The following is a 22,847-nucleotide window of genomic DNA, read 5'->3' as shown; positions in this document are numbered from 1 at the left end:
GGGTTACCCCTCACACAAGCAACTGTTGATTCTCAGAGATGTAGAATTACAATTACTTTATAAAAAGAATCAAAACCTACTTTTAGAGGCAGGAAGACGTATCACTGTCACTATGCAATACAAATTACACAGAAAGAAAAAATAAAATATAAACCCCCTTAATTCACACATCTCTGAAGCTTGGAATAACTGCAAAGATCATCCACTGGCACTATTGGCTGCAAATCTGTCAACCGGGAAGTCTTAAAAGGGCAAAATATTGCACCATCTTCTTATGACCACCTCTTACATTTCAGGCTGAAGTTTTTCCCTGGTACAGGCCACAGGATACCAAATGCAGAAAGCTTGTGCACTTCCAACCCATCTGAAAGCACCACAAACCTGCTCCAAAGGCTGCTTCTTCCAGAAATAACATCCCTTTCTGTGCCTACACATTTATTTCCCACTGCACTCAAAGCTTTAGCCAACAAAATTCAACTCTACTAGATATTCTACTATTATTTACAGAGCAAGTCTAGGGGTACTAAGTATAGATGTATTATCCAAACTGCCCTGACACCAGCTGAACTTTTTCCTTGCTGATATTTGGACTATGCCAACACATTTGCTCTGCTTTTGGAGGAAACACTGAAATCCAATTCGAAAGAAGAAAAATTACATAGGAACATACATACTAGATCAACAATGAGAATAGGGGATGCTTTGAGAAGAGTCTAGGAACAAAGGAAATACACAGATATGACTTTTCTAGGCTCCAGCTATTTGTGATTCAAGGACTTCATGACCTCAAAGTTGCTGTTTCTGTATTTAAGAAAGCCTATTGATACACCCAGTGTACTTTGAGTTCCATTCTACCATGAAAAATGCTCACCTGAAGAAGCAGCTGAAGTGAGATGTGGGAGAGCAAGAAGCCTTGTGATGTCATGCAGTGTCCTTGAAGCTTTCGTTTGCTGTCACTCGGCGTCCTCATGTTATGTGAACTGGACAAGCAGCACCGAACAATTCTCGGACTAGATGTTATCTCTGAACATCACAAGCCAATTTGGTAAGACAAGTCAAAAAGAAAAGTGTCTCTCACATTAAGAATGCTATATTAGGCATGTAAGAAACTGTAAAATTAGGAATTAATCATTAGTATGGGAAATGTCAATACCATGAGTGATTATATTGTACTTATGGAGAATTAGTATGTCTGATCTTGTACAAAGATGGAACACCAAGCTTCTCTGCTGCAGTTTTAGACCAAGTTAAAAAGGTATGTTTACAAAATGCTCATTAGGAAGAAAATCCAGCCCCTAAAAAAGGCAAAACACAAAGCTTTCACAGTGAACACAAACCACATAAACCCCTTTGTGAGTTTCAAGTGCTCCAAAAGCTTTGCACTGGCACCCAGCTGTCTCCCTCTTGAATCTTCCAGTGCTTAAAACTGAAGCAGTGCAGAAAATGTTTTTCAGCAGGTCATCACAGAGGGGGGTTTGCAGGAGGAATGAGCCTCAATACTGGCCCATGGAGGGAACCACAAAGGCAACCAGGCTCAGAAAGACTTTGCATCATTTTTGATGATTGCTGGCTTTTGAGCAGACAGAAATGCCAAAGCCAGGAGGGCAATGGGAGCTGAGGAGTGGGATCCTGGGGCTCACTCTCTCTCAGGTGTAATCCACCCACCTTCCCTTCAAACCACCCACCTCTGAAAGAAATCCCTGCTGTCCTGAGCAGCTGCGATGGGAAGGAGTCACAAGTCACCTCCCCACAGCAGGAACAGAGAGGTGGAAATAAGTAAAAAGGAAACAGCGAAACAGTCAGAGAAAGAAGAGCAGATCAGGAATACAAAAGGGAAGAAAAGGAGGAGAATCACATAGCAGGAAAAGCAGAAATTCGAAAATAAAGGTTTAGAAAAGAGCAGGATATTTAAATCAAGAAGCAATTAAAACAATCAGTGCCAAAATGCCTGGAGACCAGCCCAGAAGCTTTGGCAGCAGGACAGCACACTGGAAGAATCTGCATCAGGAATAACTTCTTCACCAGGGCCCTTTTATTATTCAAAATACAGCAGTTTTGAAGCTGGATGAGTAGAAAATGTTTAAATGCTTTGTTAAAGGCCTCCAGAGATGTCCTATGCAGATACAAGCTCACTAATCCCACAGAAAAACTTCAAGGCATGAAGGGTGACACTAAGCATTTTGCTTCTTCCTTGGAGCAATTTTGCATGTATCTGTAGAAAAATACTAAGCTGGTTTGTATGGCACTTGTTTGTTATACTGTATTTAAACTTACAAATACATATAGACCCTGGCGAGGCAATCTCGATTGTCCTAGAAAGAGATTAATATCACACCAGAAAAAATAAACACGTGGGCTCCTGACACTAGCTTCTACATTCAGGTTCACAGAGATGCAGTTCCTTCACAATTAATGTTCATGATCTGTTCTTCATTGTGTCCTAACCTCTTATCATGTTCCTTAAAACAACACCAGTCCAGCCCAAGGATACACAGGGTTGCAACTCAGGCTGGAACTTCTTGACCTTCTTCTCAGTCATCTCAGTCCCTGTTCCCATCAGTAGCTTCCTGAGGCAGGTATGTGCCCGGCATGGTAGTGAGGGAGTGAAAAAATGCATTTTGCCAGGGGCAAAACCCTCATTCCCTTTATATTCTTTTCTTCGCTTGTCCCTGAGGCTCAGGAAGTGGTGAAACAGTTAGGATAGGCCACCATCCAAAGTAAGACTGGGACTAGACCTTGGGCTTCTTTGTGAGAGAGTTTAATAAAGTGAACCTTCATCTTTCAAAGGCTTAATGGCTTGAGTTCAGGAAAAATCTAATCAGCTTATTTGAAAGGATGAATACTCTGAAACAGGATGGTTTCTGAGGCTGGGTAGCTGCAAATTTTTCTTAATATTAATCACTCCTATTTCTGCCATGCTTGATTAAAATAAAAAGAGAAAAACCTGTAAACTGGGACAAATATTAAAACCATTCGTCACCACAAAGGCTATATTACAGATAGACAGGACCCTTGGATGAAGGCAATAAGGGTTTTTGAAACAAATAAAAATCCCTTGCTGTTCCTTTATAAATTTATGACCTCAATTCAATAATCTTTCTCTGCACAAAAATGGTGCAGTTTCTAAGCAGCACGAGTGGCTTTCTGAACTGTATGTGCAATGATTTTGCCAGATTTGCAGCGGTACCAGGGCACTCACCTCATGCCAGGATCCCAGGACAATTACGAGCAGGGAAGGTAGTTACAGCCTCAGGTAATGCTGTTGCTTTGTTTAAGATGAAACTATGGATGCATCGAAGTTAGGCAAGGAACAAGAGAAAACCTGTGCCCATATATGTTGTCATTCGGGAGGCTTTCTCTACAGCACATGATCACAGTGTACTGGACTTGTATTTAGGACAATCTGTTCAGGGAGACAGTCTACAATTTATACCAAAATTATTTGTTAAGCATCGGCAACGACTTCATTTGGCACAAACTGTACAAAAGACAATAAAACAGCTGTAGGTACGATAACACACCCTCTGGAAGCACTTGACAGACATTTTGGAAAAGCAGCAGCACCAAACCCCTTTGGCTTCCATGGCACCTGGTGGATGCACAAGGTGCCGTCTTGAAGCTTTCTCTGAGGAACACCAACGTGGACTTCACACATGGATGTAGCACAGCTGCCTTCACCAGCCAGAAACTCTCGGCTGAACTTCACTCTGAATACCTACTGCTGCTGGATTTAATTACTCAATTCAACACTTGGCTTTATACTATTTGCTTCTCACTTGCCAAAACAGTGGCTCCCTCCCACTTTCCTACAATAAAATAATCCAAACTGTTGCTGCTGACAATAGAGCTGATATTTACAGATAATTACCAAAAATATTTTAAGTTTTGTGGATCCCTCAGTAAAAGATGACAATTACAGATAAATTTGCAACATAAGATGTGAGTCACAATAGGCAAAATTCCTTGGAGAGCTGGTATCTACAGATATTTAAATCACGGTGTAAATCATATAGACATTGCACATACAGAAGCTCTTTTAACATAGCTGATCCGATGATTTCTGCCTCATGTGAGAGAAATGTATACACCTGAGTGATGCTGTATTCCTCTTCAACCCTGCACAGGTGCCAAGGCTGATGTTGGGTGATTTATCAACACACACACTTGCTAAAACTCCTTCAGAAGACAGTACCAGTGTGTGCTGGCAACACTTCCCTTTTTCTTTCAGTTTTAGAAATGAAACATGACTTTTTGAACAGTGGAACTTTTTCGTGGAAAAACAGACGTTTGAAGTCCAAGAGGTTTCAATTGAAAGTGAATTTGGATTCTCCTTTTCGCCTCCTTTTACCACCAGGGAAAGGATATATCGAAACATGCTTTGGTTTTACACCAAATACAATATTAGCTGTAATAAAAAACAAATATGCTACAAAGTTTCATCATATTTTTTAAAGTGTCTGTATATTTTGGCACATTTTTTTGTGATCTGTATTAATAGTTCAAAAGGACAAAACCCTGTCCTACTTCTGCCTGATACCCTTGCACAGAAAGACATGTTCTGTTTGGCTTTAAAGGAACCCGTGGAGGCTGCTCAAGAGAAAGCTCTTAAGCAAAGTACATTTCTACCCATAACCCAGGGCCCATAGCACCTGTTGTTATACAAGCCTCTCCCTCGCTTCCAACTACTACTGTTTCAATGCTCCGGAAAAATCAGATGTGTGGTGCCTCCTCACCCTCCTTGGGCACAAGAGGTTTTCCATTGCTTGAAATGTGAATATATATTTAAGCTGGCTGCTAAACACAGGCCCTGTGGTTCCTGTACAGAGGGAAGTGATGATGGTGGCATTTGCGATTTGGGCGATCAATGGGAAATGGTGCACTGCTTTTGGGGGGAGGTGTCTGAGCCCAGGAGGGCTGTCAGTGGGTGCTGGGGCAGCCCCTGCGCAGTGTGGTGGGGTGTGGGGAGGGAGCAGCAGGAGCACAGCCTCTGCAGGCAGGGGCTGCACTCCAAGGGCAAGAGAAAATCCCTTCCCAGCCCTCCACAGAGCCTGCGCTTCCACTTCTTTAAGTAGGTTATGGGCACCAAGGGGAGCAAGAACCTGCAAATTAACCTGTGTGTTAATCTGCTCTCTGCCCACCTGCAATACCCAAGTGTGCAACTTCAGAATAAAGGGGAAGGGACTCCCTGGCGAGAGCAGCACTGGCAGCAAAGCCAGTCCCAAACTTTCCAGGCTGAATTAAACTCAGCAAGACTTCTTAAATTCCCGGGCAATTAGTTTGTGGCTTCCAGCTTTCATTCTGGACTCAGAGGATGCTGTCAGAGGCAGGGTAACATTTTTCCAATACTTGCTGAAGTTTAAAAACTGAGGCTCAGGAAAAATAAGACACGTGCCAGATTGAGATGTTTGAATTGAGAATCCTACATACATTCCAGCTGAGAAGCAAGGAGATTTTGGGAGCTGAATTTACAGATCCACACGTCTATTTTATGAGGGTGTTAAGAGTGACTAATTAGAGTGCTGCAAAAATAATGCTATCCAATTTATGTACAATGTTCACCCTGCATTGCCACATGTCAGCAGGTTTAGCATTCAAGACTGTTCACCAATAAATCCCCTCTGTAATGTCATGTCAACAACAAATGGCATTACAGTGAACATCAACAGGAACCAGTAACACAAGTGATTTTCCTTACATTTGTGAGCAGTTTCATTCTGTAAGTATCTCCTTTCCTATTCCAGTCCAATAAACATCTCTAAGACAGAAGCAGAAGGCAGGTGAAAACTCAACTCTGGTTTTGAGACTGAACTTATTTACAGGAATTTAAAATCTCTACTCCGGTTTCTCTAAATTCTCTTGAATTCTGCAAATATTGTACTTATGCTTTAGGTTCTCTGCTTCAAAGCTACACAAGCCTGCAGAGACTCCAGGCATGTGCACTCAACTGTATGCTCCAGAAGTGCATGTCCCAGAAATGCATATGCATGAAATGAAGAACCGAACAGCAGGGAAAAACATTTTGCTTCGTTTTCTGTAATGTCTACAATGAAAACAGAAATGGGAAAGAGACAATTTTGGCAGCATCTCCACATTTCTGTTAACCATGGAACATAAATCAGTTTGAGGTTCTCTTACTAGCATAAGAAACATTCAGTTAACAAATGCGTTGTTCTCTGGGAATCAGGCCTAGAAACCACCCTAATGTTAACTTTGTTAGAATTTAAGTCGTATTCTGCTGTCATATTTGCTGTCCAGCACAAACACTAGCACCTTCGTCTCTGTGAGCTGCAGGTTCCTTCACACAACCTTTTACAGCAGTGAACGGGTTAAAATCCAAAATGTTATTTACTGAAAGATCATATTCAAAATCAGGGAAACAGGAGGAAAGTAGAAAATATACATTAATTTGCCCTTAGCAAATGTCACATAGTTTGAGGTAACTTCAACCTGTCTAAGGGTACCTTGCTCTGCATCAGAACAAGGACACGTTCAGAAGTGCACACAGAATTTAAAGAACAAAGATTTAACCAGTTACTGCTGAGTGCTGTTCACTCTGTACAATATCTTACGGTAAACACCACACAGACCCCTCAGGAAGGTGATGCTGATTTCCATGCACACACAGCCCACTTTGGCTCTGCAGGTTCTCTGCCCGATCCTTCACCAGGCAAGGGACACAAATATTCCCTTTGGTTGATGATCACAAATGTTCTTATTGGAGCCCTGTACCCACTGTCCACAACCATTACTGATCTCAAAATACCCCTGCAGCATGGTGCTCAGCAGCATGGTCTCTGTGCTGTCTGACACTGCAAAGCAGCACTCAGAACATGAATAACGATGCCTTAGCTTTGCCCTCCCACTCTCCTAAATTCCACATGGTTGGGAGCTATCTCATAATGCTTAAAAAATACAATAAAACTAAATCACAACAAGCAGGCAAGTGACAAGCAATTAACTTAGGCAAAACTCTACATCTCTAACAGCTGTTGCACGAACAAGGACAGCAAGCCGGTGAGAATGCCCAGGGGCACCAATGCTCTGCGGCTTGGCAGGATCACATCCCCAACCCACAGACTGGCAAATACAGAGCAGCAGGAGCTGTGGAGATGCAGACCTGACACTTGCACCAGGTCACAGGGAAAGCACAAGCGAAATCAGATCTCCCACAGCATTGTCCCCTCCTCATCCTGCCTCAGCAGTTTAATTTACTGGGAAATGAAGCTCTTTAAACAGATTGCTCTGCCTTCATGGCTAACAGGACAGAAACATACACATTAAGTAAACAAGCACGATTTGTGCAGGCTTCTAGAGGAAAGCTCCTCTTCAGAGAAGCAGGGAGAGGACCCAAGGTGTGCTCTCTCGCCTCTGTTTATTCAGGAATTCAGTAGGATTTCAAACATTCTTGCAGCTGGGAAGCATTACCGATATGCACATGCCTCTTGCATTTACTTGTATTTGTTTACTATTTTAAACTATTTTTACACACAAAATTCAGGCATATTAACTCAAAATATGGTGTCTGACCCTAAACTATGCTGAGCGTTTTAGGGCACTGGTCTCCAAGCGGGAGTGTGTCCCTCAGAAAGGCCAGATGCCTACTAAAGGGTAGAACCAAAGCTGTGCTCTGCCAGCACCATGAGCTTGGCCTCGGCTCCAGCACACCCCAGCAGCTTCTAACAACTGTTGGCCTGGTTTTGATCCAGATGGAGGTGAAGAACTCTTACCACCTAATTCCCCACTATCAAGGATTTCCAGGACAACAACTCATAAAGGGATGGAGTTCTATTAAAAACAAACAATGCAAAGAGCCATGACAAAATTCATTCCAAGTCAAAGCATTTTCATAGTTTCCTAAACATCTCACAAACTCTGCAGGGGTAAAGAAAAGTTTCAGGTTTGAACCAAGCTTTTAGTTTAATAACTATTGGCTTTGTAGTTTTCACAAACCAGTAGTACACACATGGAGAACTTCTGGCTTCTTTAAGCTGACTTCCAGCCCAAAGAGCTCAGCAGTGTCTGCAAAGCAGGATGTTAAACGCTGCAGAGCTGCTTCTGTGTGGGCAACAAGGGCGGCGTCATCAGCGTAAAGCAGCTCCCGGACAAGATGGTTTAAGGTCTTAGTGTGGGCCTTGAGTCGCCTTAGGTTGAATAGGCTTCCATCAGTACGATATCGAATGTAGATACCGTCCTGATCATCGAGGTCTGCCGTGGCCCTTTGGAGCATCCTGCTGAAAAAGACTGTGAATAGGGTAGGAGCGAGAACGCAGCCTTGTTTCACACCATTCTTTATTAGAAAGGGCTCAGAAAGTGTGTTGCCATATCTGTTCTCCATCAACAGAAGTTCTCCATCAACCTGCACCTCAGGAAGTCTTCCATCATCCCCACATCACCATCGGCCAGTCAGAACTCAAATCAGTCCAGCAGTTTAATTACCTGGGCAGCCTCATCTCCTCGGATGGTGAGATTGATGGGGAGATAGACAACAGGTTAGCAAAGGCATATAGTGCCTTCAGAAAGCTTCATAAAAGAGTTTGGCCAAATAAACACTTGAAGAAAAGTACCAAGATCAGTGTTTACAGAGCCATAGTGCTGTCTACTCTTTTATATGGGTCCGAATCATGGCTCATCTACCGCCACCACCTGCGACTCCTAGAACGCTTCCATCAACGCTGCCTCTGTACAATCCTAAACATCCACTGGTCAGATCATGGGACCAATACATCTGTTCTTGAACAGGCAGCAGTCACAAGTATTGAGGCCGTGTTGCTGAGAACACAGCTGTGCTGGGCAGGGCACGTCTCCAGGATGAAGGACCACCGCCTCCCTAAGATCCTGCTTTATGGTGAACTTGCCACCGGCTGACACAAGAGAGGAGTCCCAAAGAGAAGATACAAGGACTCCCTGAAACAACATCTCAGCCTTGGCCATTTGACCAACATAACTGGTCTACTCTGGCCTCCAATCGGGAGGTCTGGAGACACACTATCTTTAACGCTGCTGATGCTTTTGAGAAAGCACCAGGATCACTCTTGAGGAGAAAAGACAACGCAGAAAGAATCGTGTCTTACAGAATATACCACCTAAGGAGTCTTTCTGCTGTGCCTTTTGCAATCGGATATCTCTATCTCGTATTGGCCTCATTAGCCACCAGCGTGCCTGTAATAAATGTGGATAGAGCCTTCCCTAATCTTCGTTCACAAAGCCCAGCCACGATGAGTACACAAAACATGAGAAAGCCTTTACTGTAACAGATATGGCCCCACGTTTACCCCCCACAGCATTCACCTGGCCGTGAGCTGGGCTGTGTGAATGGCACATTGCTGTGCTCTCTCCTGGACACTGCTGAGCAGCCACAGCAACCAGCGCCCGAGGAAAGTGCACACAGCACATTCATCTCCTGCGCCACGTGAACTTTCGAACTGCAAGTACTTCACCTCCATCAATAGTAAGGACAGAGGAAAGAGAAGAGGCAGCATCAGCTAAAAAAGAATGCAAATGTGGTCATGTAAAGTGCTGTAGCTGAGGGCATCACCCGGAAAATGCCTGATTAGAATATTCCCTTTTTTTGACAGCATATTTTCCTGGAGGGCTGCAGTGAGCCACGTGCAGCCCAGTGCTTGATCAGAGAGGTGATTAGAACTGATAGGCCAGTAGCTCAACTGTAATGTCCTCAACTCCTGCCAAGTAGAGGATGCCAAATTGCTAATGTAAATAGCCCCTTTTGATGTCTTAAAGCCCTGGAAATGAAAGGCACTTTCCTGAAAGATCAGTCTCTGGTTGACTTTCTGTCCCAGCATAAAACCTGATCTGCATACAGGTCCAATTGCTGCCTACACAAACAGGACAGGATCTTGTGGGACCAAATTTTCCTTGCAGAACTGCATACAAATGACCACCTTGGCAGAATTTTCTTCATGCCCTAATGCAGCTCTGTGTTTAGTTGTCAGCACAAGACTGCAAACCATATCTTCTGTCAGCTCACGTGTTAAAATATTAGTTAAAACAAACACCATGTTACAGGGATTCAGATCCACACAAAGACATGCCTTCCACTCCTGGGGTGCCAGTATCACAGCTTGAGCTCATGTCGGACTCTCCCAGTGAAGCATGTAAACCAGTGTGCAATTCCATTACACTGGTTGTTAGGATTAGCACACAGCAAACCTCTCTGCACAGGTACAAAAGTTTCCTGCTTCCCATTTTTAATTTTCATGCACTGTTCCCTGTTCAGATGGCAACACACAAGTCCCTTGAACTATGGATTGGGAACGTAAAGGAGTGATGAGCCCCATCAGGGCTCGTCTGCATGGGATGGAACAGTTTCCCAAAGGGAAATTGTCATTTCCCAAAGGGAAATTGTCATTTCCCCCAGATGTTTGCTGGCTCCCAATATTTTGCAGCTGGAGAGCTAATAGCATTATCTTTCCCAGGGCTGTGTGTACCCCACAGAAAACAAGCCTCAGCTCATGCAGTCTGATGTGCTAAATCAGGGGCCTTGCCTGAGGTTTCAGCTGATAATCAAAAAATCTATGGGACTGATGTGTAGCATTGCTCACTACAACAGTGCAACAGCACCCTGGGAAAATGTACCTGGCTGCAGACAGCAAAGTTAGAACTGTTGTCAAAACATTTGAGCTGTGCTTCTGAAACCGTGCTCTAACCAGGTAAATCTTGTGAACATGGCTTGTTTCATCCATATTTTCTTGCATATAAATTTGTCAGGCAGAAATATTTATTTTGTCAGAGCAATAAATGTCACTGATGTTCAGCACTGATCTCTGGCAGGCTGTAATTCAGCTCCCCCCTCCAAGGTGACACTCTCCTGTTCCACTAAGAACTCCTCAGTAGAACGATGCCAGGGTCTCCCAGTTTCCCAGAAACCTGCCTCCAGCAGCACATGTATACTGACAGCCGTGTTCTCCATTAGCTGTCCTCAACCACAATATCTACAGAAATTTTGGGCACTTTCCAACCAGCCCACAGAATGAGCTTGGGGAGGAGAGTTTTTCTGGAGCAAGAGAAAAGCAAACAGTGGTGTGTGTGTGAAGAGCTGTGCTTGTTGAATTTGTCAAGAAAGTAATGTTTGGATTGAGGAAAGCCAAACAGATGCAGTAGAGCTCTGCCAGGAAAGGACAGCTCTGTTACCCTGTTCATGTCTTCCTTAAAATATCCCGGTACCACAACCAGGCCAGCTTCCCTCCCAGCTGCCCAGCCTCCCTCAGCCTATTTGCAGGTACCAGTTTGGCAACTCTGTTGCCCCACAGCTGCCTGCTGGACTCAGTCCCTCCTGCCTCCCGCCAGCTGCATGTCCTGCCTGGGAACTTCAGTTCTTGTCTACTGGGCTTTGTTCAAACTGGTCGGACCCTCCCTGCCCCAAGCAGCGCCAGCAGAAATGAGGTAGAAATGAACTGACCACTATCTGTACTCTCTTCAGTCCAGACCAAAACACCACCCCACAGTGACAGCCACAAACACAGACTGGAGACATCTGGGCAAAACTGCCTTCAGTTTTGACTTATTTTGAAAATATGGATGCAGTTTACATTTTTAATAATTTTTGGTTTGTTAAGTACAATCCAACTTATAATGACAATTATTACCCTTCCCTCTGGCACCTCAGATTAAATAAAAGGGGAAAAATTAAATACCTTCCTTGAAACCATAAATATATTTTGGTTTAAAATGCTGCTGTGCTACTATACAGCTCCTGCATTTCCCAGTTGGTACCCAATCCCATTGGGTCCCCTTCTACATGGGGTGCCTAGAGGATTCTGCACCTGCTCGAAAATGCCTCTCAGAGAAATGCAGAAGGTTCTTACTTTACAAATAGCCATGGTGTGAGCAGTGACATGATGAAGAGACTCTGAACAGATATCCAAAATTTCTGCATCTCTGTGCCATGGCATTTTGTGGGTAGTGATTATGAATAAGAAACACAACACTTGACATTCTCACCCAGGTCCATCCCCCATTGCAATGAAGTACTTCAGCAGTCACACTTGTGCATTCACATCTAAAGCTACGATGAAATCACAAGCCAATAAAGGGCTTGGAAAGTTTTGGTGAATAATCATAATTGATAATTATTTTGATTAATGAAACATTTCAGCTAAAAAAACCCCCACTTACTCTTTGAAAAATTCGTAAATCTTCAGGGGTTTTAACAGATTATAACTAAGTAACAAGATAAACTTTTTGACTGTAGGTTTGTAAGTGGAGAAATAAAAGATTTTTATTTTGCCCTCATGTTTTACTAAAATCAGAATGAGTAGCTATGGTTTACCTCGGTCTGCTTTATTACAGATTTTTTTCCTTAAAAAATTATACAACCCTTACTGACTCCTGTTTACATATTTGGTGACATTAAAAACTGTAAAGCTAGAAATTGCTCAGAACTTCTGCACAGTGTTGAGTTCCAAGCTTTTTGCATCTACAGTGTTAAATATTTTCAGCTGCAAAAAATCCCATTCCATCCATCAAATATGAAGTAATGCACACTGGAAGAGTTGGTGATGATAAAGGTTGGAAGACTACCAAGGCTGGAATTTTAAAGTTGGAAAGTATTTTCTGATTTACCCTTTGAAATTATTGTGGAACAAAATGAAACTTTTAAGCACTGCAGCCCACTGGCATGCAGAGCTGAAGTCTCTAATCACCTGTTTTCTTTGTAGTAGGTTTCATGGCTCTGTGTGGACATGCTGCATGCAGCAGAGGTACACGGTGCCCCTGCCTACAGGCAGGATCAGCATATACACATGCTAATGCAACATAGAACACTATGCAGGGTACTTTCCTCCCTCCATTTCACTTTACTCCAAACTGGCTCTGACTTCAGCATATCAGGCAGGAGCTATATGCCTCTGGGAAGCAATCAGGGACACACATAGCTTATTTTAATTTTGTCATTGCTATCCACTCTTAAAAACAGCTATTTGAGATCCCTCTGCCTCAGTGCCAGGAGTCAATTGAAGGCAAAGGAAGAAATTTAGATCTGGCAACCGCATGGGAGCTAAAGAAATTTTGGCTGAAAGATGGAGGAGTGGGGAATGGAAGCAGTCATGAGTCCATAAGTCCTGCTCACCTCTAACCCCACGCTCAGGTGAACTCTTGTTGGGAGGACACAGGAAAGCTGGGGCAAACAACTCCCTCACCTCCATGCCACCCATCGTAGGTGCGTCAGCCACATGGCCGGGAAAACAGTGAGCACTAATGTTCACTCTGCTAAGGAAATACCCAGGGCACAGCCTGAGTCTCTTTAGGGCACACACATTTGTTCACAGCAGTGGCAGGCCTTCAAGTTTCTTTGAGGAGCAGATGCAAGAGAAGGACAACTTCAAAGCTTTTCTTTTGCAACGGCGTGTACCAGGCAAAGTAAATCACAGGGCAGCTTCCCTGCCCAAATCTATCATCTCCATTCCATGGCTAAGGCTGAAAAGGGCCATTCCTCAAACACTGCTGAACCATTTTTTCACCTTTAGAGCAGAGAAGCAGGTTGTTCTAGTACAGGGAAGTGAAAGGGCACAGCCATGACCCAGCAATCATAGGACCTCAGGGCAATCTGATGTTCTTATGAAGATTGCCGAGTCAAGCAGACTTGGTTTCCTAGTAAGTAAAACAGTTGAAAATACAGCTGGTCAGGCACAAAATCTGATAATTTTGAACAATAAGCCATTTCAAAACAAAGCCTAGAAATTGCTCACTATAAAAATGGCACAAATGACATTTTAAGCAAAATTTTTGCTGTTAGCTCTAGCAAAATTAAACTGCACCAGACTCCTCTTGCTACTTTAGGTTTGGGTGGTCTTGGATCAAAACATGGTTACTCACATTTAACAGAGTCAGATTATCAAATGAAAGTGGTGCTGCTTGCTGCTGATCTCGGGTCAGAGCTGCAGCCTGTAGCTCTAAGCCCAAACAAGATTCAGGTATTGAAAAACAGTCAAGTCATATTTCACTTTCACTGGAGGGGCTGTGTGGACTTAGAGAACAGAAAGAACAAACAAAAGAACAAATGAAAGAACAAACAAAAGAACCCAGAGGTACAGAGAGCAGTCAAAACAAGATATTCCCCCTGCTTTAGCAATCTGCTAAATGGAACGTTTCCAAGACGAATATGGAAATGGCTGATTCTAGTCACAAATTTGGTCATGATTGGATGCAGACTGTAAAAACACAAAAAATCTCTATTTCTGCATCTAGTTGAAATCACAGGTGCATTTCTGTGTGTATTATCTGCTGTGCTGGCCTTCTGTCTTTTAGTTCTGTGGTTTTTTCTGTGTTTTTTTCTCCTCATTTATTGCTTTATTGCTTATGTTTCCAGGAGGATATACCAGCAGCTTGAAATTCTCAAGTCCATCTCAATCATCTGTCCAAGCACTAACTACTAATGTACTAAAGAGAGGACCAAGCACTCCTCAGTTTTGTTGGCATTTGCTTCATATTGACCTCTGAATGTCTCTTCCTGTTCCTAATAACCCAAATCCTTGTATCTTTAGGGTTTTTAAAGTGACAGTAATCCCAGAGCCAGAGTGTGGATAAGGTTGGAAGGGACCTCCAGTTCCCTCCTCAAGGCAGGGTTAACTACAACAAGTTGCTCATGACTGTATCCAGTTGGGTTTTGAGTATGTCCAAGCTTGAAGACTCCACAGTCTCTCTGGAGGGTCTATTCCAGTGTTCAGTCACTTTCACAGTAATTTCTTTTTCTTATATTAAGGTGGAATTTCTTGTGTTTCAGTCTGTGCCTGTTGCCCCTTCACCTGTCCCTAGGCACCAGAGAAGAGCCTGGCTCCAACACCTCTGCTCTCCACATCAGCCATTTATACACCCTGATTAAGACCTCCCTGAGCCTCCTCTGCTGCAGGGTGAACAATCACAGCTCTCTCAGTCTCTCCCTGTATGTCAGATGCTCCAATTGACTAATATTCCTCATGACTCTTCAGTGTACTAAGGCCAGTAAGTCCTCACCTCTCCCATACAGGGGAGCCCAGCACCAGACACAGCACTGTGTCTCACCAGTGCTGCACAGAGGAGGAGCATCACTTCCCTTGATCTGCTGGAGATGCTCTGCCAAGAACAGCCCAGGAGGCCACTAGCCACCTTTGCTGCTGGCTCACTGTCAGCTTGTCCCCAGGACCTCAGCCAGGCTCCACCAGCATCCCAGGAATGCTGGCCTGAGATACCAGCAAAGTGAACAGGGTGGAAAGAGGTATTATCTTTTAGTGGGCCAACTAAGATTGCTGGAAACAGCAGACAAGAATCCCAACAATGAATGAAGTTAAAACATCATCAGTCAAGGAGATCACAGGAAACGATTTCTATTGAAATGTACAAATAATTGGTGGAACTGCCCCAAGCCACTCCCAAAGCAAACAGCACAAATCTCACAGACCATCCAGGGACCCTACAGCAAACAGGGAAAGCTTCTGCAGCTTTACTGATAGGATTGCAAGTCTAAGAAGTGGAAATCTTTATCCATCTTTATCCATCAGGAGAGGGTGTCCCAACTCACCAGGACAAAATGCAATTACATTGGATTCAGTTTCCACATTCGAGCCAAGCAAATGGTCTCCTCCTCTACAGACCCACAACACTGCCCTCTCTCAGAGACAAGGGCTCACGCTTGATGGACCACTGCTCTCCACTTGAAGACAATTTCTGTCACTCCTGCCTTAATGATTCAGGCTCCCCATTTTCACTAGAACGAGGAATTAAATCTTGTTCTCTTGAACAGTGCTACACTATGACCTCTCCAGCATTGCTGCTCACAGCTGGAATAACCAAACCAGCCTCCAGTCCCACTGTCAGCACTCTGGACACACCCACAACCAGGACATGAGGGGGAACAGCACAGGCAGAGGAGCAGTGTCGTGTGCTGAAGCTGGAAGAGTTCAGCGCGGGCCACTTGAGCCCACTCTGCCCTGACCCACCATGTGCTTACTGGTATTAACTGATCTCTGGAACTCCTCACTTTAGACATAACCTGTTTATTTTATCTTTTCTTGAAACAATGCCTGTTTTTTGATTTTACTTTATTACACGAGATACAGAGCTTCAGGTAGAGGTGTGAGCTATTTAGCTAAAAAAGGCTCAGAAGAGCGCATATTTACCAGGACAAGAGAGCATTTGCAGAGGTGTGGATACAACTGTTACAAGTATTTCTCCAAGCCCTTGTTTTACCAGCAGTATTTAACTCCTTCATAAAGTTCTGAAATAGTCAAATAAGCACATAAATATAATAAATAATAAATAAGATAATAATATATGACAATCTAATAATAAAATAAAACCTTTTCTCAATCAAAGACAGACACAGCAATATCCAATAGAGCAGTAACACCAGGCATCTGCCACTTCTGGCAGAGAAGCCCCAACAGCTGTGCGGTGGGACAAGTGATCCTTCCCCTCTGCTCAGCACTTGGGCAAACACATCCAGAGTGCTGGAGCCAGTTTGGGGCTCACCAGAACAAAACAGACATGCATATGCTAGAACATGGTCCAGCAGAGGCCACCAGGATGACTGAGGGCTGGAAGAGATGCTGAGAGAACATGTGGACAATACTAAGGACTCCATCACATAGCAGTGATTGACTTCTACCAACTATTTAGCTCACAGACAAATAACAATTTCAGATTGTATTCAAGCCCAACAGACATTAGTGTTTTGTGACCAGCAAGGTGAAGTGCTAACAGTCAGTGTAAAACACACCAGCAAACCTGCCTCTGCCACTCCTGTTTGGAGATCTGAGGGATCATTTGGGCATCAATCTAGAGAAACATCTGCAACTGGCTGAAGACAGTCAAAACCAGCAGCGTTGTTCTGTAATGCTCTTTTCTGACAGGTAAACCTAAAAAGGTGTAAAATTCTGTACTGGCTTTGAAAATAGCCAAGAAAATCAAAGGAATTTCCTCCAAATTGCTTTTTCCAAATAGGTGCTCTACTAACCAGCAACATCATGTGGATAACACATAAGAGTCAAGAGGAGATAACTCTGGAAACACAAGTATTGATAAATATAGCTGAATAACCTCTCCCAGCAGGCATCAGGAAGATTGAATTCCATTGTAAAGGTAAAAATGTGTGACCAGATGGTGGATTTTTACTGCTCGTGACCTCCAACAAAAAGCAGTGGCTTGCATCCACTAGATAGTTGAGCCAATCACAAGACAACAAAGTCACAGAGAAAAGTTATGTTCAACCACAAATTATCTACGTTTAGTGGAAATCAGCTTCAGCTGTCAGGTTTCTTTCAGGTGGGCAAGACTCCCCTTGGTGACACAGCAGCTATCATGCCCAGTACATCCTGCTCAGTCTTGTGTACTTCAGTGCCTAAACACGAGTCTCCCAGCTGCAGGTGTAATCAGTGCTTAGACAGTAATACAGCTATCCTGGCATTAAAACTAATACCATACATGTCCCAGACAACTGTACAATCATGGGTGCATTATAATAACACAGAAAGGTGAACTGTAAACCATGTACACACACTCTAAGGTAAAACATTACCCTACTGTTACCAGGAACACAGAATTTTACACTTGTTCACAAACTTACCACAATTAAATCCCCGGCACAGCTTGTGCCCATTTCTCTTTTGAGTGACTACTTGGTGTTTGATATTTCCTAAGATAGTTTTTAACTTAAATTGAAAGAAAACACATACCAACTTGCAGTTCAAAAGTATATATAACTGAGCTACAGATCCAGTGGAAAAGGAGATCTATCCTAGGAATATTGAGAGACTGTTAAATGCAGAGGTTCTGGCAGGGAATATTTACAAATAGTAGAAAGACTTGCTGAAGTTACAGAGTATTTCCTTTTGTTTTCCAAACAATACTCATTCTGTACAGTATGGATGTGCCCCTGACAGTGCCTTCAACTTTCTGCTCAGCAACACCCTAGAATTCTTGAATTAACCCTGAAGAAAACTGAGCAAAGCTCAAGTAAATACTACAAAAATCAGACCTCCTGAAAAATCAGTGTTTACAGACAATAGTTATGGATTTAAGGATTAAAATTCCTGGGATTGCTGCTTACTCTCTCATTTTTTATGAGCTTCTGCTCCTCTCCTTTACAAAAACATCCTAATTTTTTTTCCCTCTTGCTAATCTTTATAAAACACACATCATTAGTACTGCACACTTGGTGTTGGATTACTGAATATGCAACACTGACTCTAACAATACTTCCTGAGACAGAAACCCCAAGGCATTGGGAAGAATTTGCTGTGTATCTACATTTTATTTCCTATTCAAAGGGTTTATAAAGCATGGGATTTGGAAATAAACAGGTCTCTTCTGCAAGTGCTCTGCATATGGAGCCACTGAGTTTCTCCTCCTCATACATGCCTGCATGAAGGATTACAGTATTTCCGATGCTTTTCAACCCCCAAGCTCCTCCACAGCAATTTTCTCATGCCCACACGTTTTTCCCACCACATTGCATCCCACTCTCCCCTGCAAATTACAGCTCAGAAAAACATTGCCAGGTTCCTTGCAAGTGGCACATGTTCATATTCTCCTCCCTTCCTAATACAAATTTCTCCCACAGCAAATATACGAAAGGGACAGAAAAAGCATAATAGGAGGTCTTACCTTTTGATGGTCTTCTTTGTTTCGTTTGTAGAGAAGAGAACGTACCCATTACGGCACCCATTGCAAAAGCTACTTGTGAGTTTTTGAGGAGGATTTATTTTGGCTGGGATTTTTTTTTAAATATTCGTACCCCACCCCTCCACTGACAGTGAATAAAATCTATGTGAAATGCCCCCAAGAACAAAGCAAAAGAGAGGAAGTCAAGAGAAGAAAGAAAAGAAGGAAGGAGGAGGGAAAAAGCAAAGCACTGCAGCTCAGCGTTCAGCAAGCGTTAAGCTTTGAGGTTTTTTTTCAGTCAACACACATGCACTGACTCACAGCCGGCTGCACTGTTATTATTCAAAACAGCTCCCCATCAAAATTTAAATGCTAGGTAGATTCCCTCAGACCAGAGCTGGCAGCAAATGCATCAAAATATTTACTGGAGCACAGCCACATAAACACACAGGGTAATTCTTCCTCCTGTTCCCTTATGGCTCCAACCAGCAGCCTGTAGGTCTAGCGAGAAAGCATCAGTGCAGCTCTTCCAGTGAATACTAAACTGGAGTCCTGTAGGCATGCTGAGGGTCTCGGAGGGGAAGCCAGGGCTTTGGGCTGGGTACCAACTCTGAATGAACAGAAATCTGAGTGGGAAGCGATAGTGAGCAAGGCATCAAAGCCCCAGCTGTGCGGGCTGCGTGCTCCTGCTAATTAAGAGTCTGACAGAAAGGTGGGAAGCAGCAATTTCCAACAGTCTTCTCAAGCAGAAAAGTCAGAGGAAAATTACTAAGTGCAATGGGGGAAAACAGAAAATTTCACCACAGTTCTTTTCTTTCATATCCTCTCTCAAACACCAGAAGTACATGCAAGACAGTTAATAACTTATTTTTCTGCCAAGTATGTATGTGCACACACTTTTTAAGGAGACTAAAACAATAAACTGTTGAAACACAACTCTGCAAACATCCAGTAGCTAGGAGAAAGTAGGACAGTTCCCAGCATTTTTTTCAGTTCTGTCATGTTTCAGAAAATCAGCTACGCATGTGGTTATGTTTCCTCAGAAGGTGAAACAGCAAGTGCTCAGGTATAGAAGGAGTTAAATATACTGAGACAGGCTTCAGAACCCGAATTAATTTCCTACTTGCCCATGGTGATTGAGATTAAGGCAGCATCTGTGCAAATACTGTATTTTTCAGAAGAAATTCATTCCTATACCGGAGACCATACCATGTTGTCTCTCCGAGTTTCCCCAGCCATCCTCTAAATTTGCAGTAAAGATTTCCTCAAACACAGATGCCAGCTCCGCCAGGATCAGGAGCTGTCCAGCAGTGGTGTCCCTGGAGGTGCAGCCCTGCCTCACCTGCTCCTCATGTGCTGCAGCAACGCTGTCTTTGCGTGCACAGCTGGATTTCAATCCCCAGTGTATACCAGCAAAGAGCTTCCCATTAGTTCCTGGTTCCAAAAGCCATTACAGAAAATAGTTTATTTTTTCTTGTTTTACAACTCAAAACACATTCATTGAATTTTTTGTGAGGAATGCCTGGGTGAAGGTACTGTTTTAAATACCAAAATCCTGAACTGAAACACATCAGTTTGCAGGTAGGTGCAAACTGCCTGAGACTTGGGGCACACAGGGGCCTTTGTCATTGTGGGGGGAGCCTATCCTGGCTTGTGCAACATTCCCTGCCTGCCCTCATTCTTCCCCCCCCCGCCAGCCACAGCTGTGGGCCCACTGCCCCTGGGGTAAAGGCTTCTCCAGCCACCCAGATCCAGATGGGGATCTCTCAGAATACATTGATCTCCACCAGGCACTGAAAAGCTGTGCAAGGTTCTTAAGCTCTTTTTTAATTTAAATATTTATATTTATTTTATTAATATTTTATTTGCATTTATGCATTAAAATATTAGATAGGCTACAGTGGGCATGTGGAAAATCACTGCTCTTAGCACTTGTGCAGACATCAAAGGCTGGAGAGTGACCAGAGGCCACAGCAGATGTCTCCAAGATGTCAAAAATGGAATCTTCTATCTAAGCAAACTGTCACTAGCAGAAGTCAAGCACTGCCAAGGTTGCTACTCAATCATGTGCCCCATCTACATCTTTTAAGTATCTCCAGGAATGGTGACTGTCTCACTGCCCTGGGCAGCCTGTGCCAGTGCTTCATCACCCTTTTGGTGAAGGAATTTTTCCTAATATCCAAACTAAACCTCCCCTTGAGGCCAATTCCTCTTGTCCTGTTACTTGGAAGGAGAGACAAACCCCCATCTGACTCTAACCTCCTTACATCAAAAAGCACCTTGAAAATAGCTGGCTTCAGGATTCCTCCTGACATCGGTTGGATCCCAGCCACGCAGAAAGAGTGAGATCACGCAGATCAGTTTGCCCATATGGTGAGATACCAGAGACAGAAGTAATCTGGGAAGACAAAATTGCACCCCTGATGCTGCAATGTTGTTTACTTGAAAGAGCATGGCATAGGAAAGCAGAGGGCAAATGTAAATATTCCGTTTTCTTTGAAACTTGAAAAAAAGATCTGCCTTGGCTGGAAACCAGTATTGACAGATCCATATGAAATCATAGGGATAAGTGGTTGCAAGCATTTTTATTTGTATGGCTCAAATATACAAGAATGAGGAAAAGAGGGACCATGTCCATGCCTTGGCAGATGAGCAGAGATTCCCAAATCCCCAGTTCAAAAATCAGATGCTTCCTTTCACAGCTGAAAATCAAGACCTCAGAGGAAAAGAAGCATCATAACCACTAAAGAATTAGGGTATTTGCCACAGCAGGCAGGAATTCTCTTTCCCCAAAGATCATCTTCCAAATTTATCAACCTAGGAGAGAAAACTTTGAGATGTAACAAGTGCTGGTGGTCATTCTCTATCTGAGGAGCTGAATATTTTTCTAAACTATTTTCTTTAGAGGCAAGAAGCTGTGTGAGCACTGATTGTGATGGTGAAATGCACAGTTGTAGCAGTGTGGGTACCTAAGCCAGCATCCTGGATAGGAGCTGCTATCAGAGGACCAAAAGTACCTCAGGAAAAGGAGACACTACGTTGTGCTGAACCTGACTGCAGCTCCAGAAGGTATTTGCAGCCAGAGCCCAGCTACCTCTCACTTCCCAGTTCAGGGAGAAACTCCGGCGGCACATTGTGGGACTCTCTCATGGCATGATTCACCACAGCCCTCAAGTGCTTGCTTGCATAGCTGAAGGTATGTATCATGATGCTGGTGCTATGCGTAAATCCACCTCCTTTCCCACAAAATTTCACCCAACAGGTACGTGACTTGTGTGGCCATGCCAGCAGTCACTGCTAAGGAGGGGAGAGTCCCCCATGAGAAGGGGCCGCAAGTGTCACTCCGATGATGGGCAGAAACAAGCCAGGCCTGCACAGATACAGCAAAGGGTCCAGCAGGGTATGCCTCTGTCCCAGAAGAAGCCTGTATACACCCTCTCCTGAGCTAGGTTAGCAGGACAGATATGTCCCCACTGGTTACCACTAATCCATCATTGTTGTCTGCCAACCATTAAATCATGTTCCATCCTTTTATCACTGCTGTATACCATATAAACTCTGTCTACTGACTACTAGAATCATGACCTAATACTATTCACTGATCCTCTTCCTGATTTCTTTCTGCCTCATAACTCCATACTATTGCTCTTAATAAGCATCTGTGAGACTTTGAAACATCAGAGCAAAGCAGTAAGACACTAACAGTGATTCTGGATGTAGCCAGAAGGCTTGGTCAGAAAAAGAAATTCATTATTTTTAATAAATGCAGATATAGCATCTTCAATTAGGCAGTCATATCACCAGCCAGCTGATATCAGCATAGGATGGAAATCTCCCAGGAGCAAGGTCAGAGGGATTGGTATGGCTCTGCACCCTGACACAAGATCAGGTCTGCTTCCAACTAAAGACAGGTACCGGTCCAAATCAGAGCCAGACCATCCCTGCATTGTATCTGCCTTGAACTACACATTTCTGGCATTTCTGTGGGCATATACAGGAAAGTAAAGGGGGAGGTTGGTTTTTTTTCATCATGCAGAAATCTGGACCACTGTCAGGAAAACACCACCTCCCTAAGCACTGTTACCTAGGGACATCCCTGGGTTATCAGCCATCCTCTCCTGCAAGGCACAGGTGGAAACATCTGCCTGCAGCACTAGCAAGGGAATGCCTCAGATATACCCAGATTTTAAAACTTTGTGGACATTGGTGAAATTCATTCTGGTGTATTTTTTTTGTCTCTCAAAGTACAGCAATGA

General features: G+C 43.5%; 1 protein-coding gene across 6 annotated transcripts in view; it reads right to left on the bottom strand.

The window, feature by feature from the left end:
* Positions 1-22,847, bottom strand: part of KCNIP1 (potassium voltage-gated channel interacting protein 1) — a 443,767-nt gene that overhangs the window by 253,092 nt on the left and 167,828 nt on the right. For 2 of the 6 annotated variants that reach the window (XM_027705020.1, XM_027705016.1), the window contains exon 1: positions 18,595-18,888. The exons of 3 other annotated variants lie outside the window; for them this stretch is intronic. Coding sequence is in view for 1 of the 3 variants with exons in the window: in XM_027705016.1 (XP_027560817.1) it covers positions 18,595-18,655 (61 nt within the window). In the remaining 2 variants the exon portion in view is untranslated. Of the gene's footprint in view, positions 1-18,594; positions 18,889-18,912; positions 19,224-22,847 lie in introns of those variants that run through there. One more of the 6 variants, XM_027705025.1, reaches the window with a different exon arrangement.

Source organism: Neopelma chrysocephalum, unplaced genomic scaffold (genome assembly GCF_003984885.1).
Source record: "Neopelma chrysocephalum unplaced genomic scaffold, ASM398488v2 Primary Assembly neopelma1_303, whole genome shotgun sequence".
Lineage (NCBI taxonomy): Eukaryota > Metazoa > Chordata > Aves > Passeriformes > Pipridae > Neopelma > Neopelma chrysocephalum.
The sequence above is the reverse complement of the archived record's forward strand: the minus strand, read 5'-3'. Positions and strand labels throughout refer to the sequence as shown.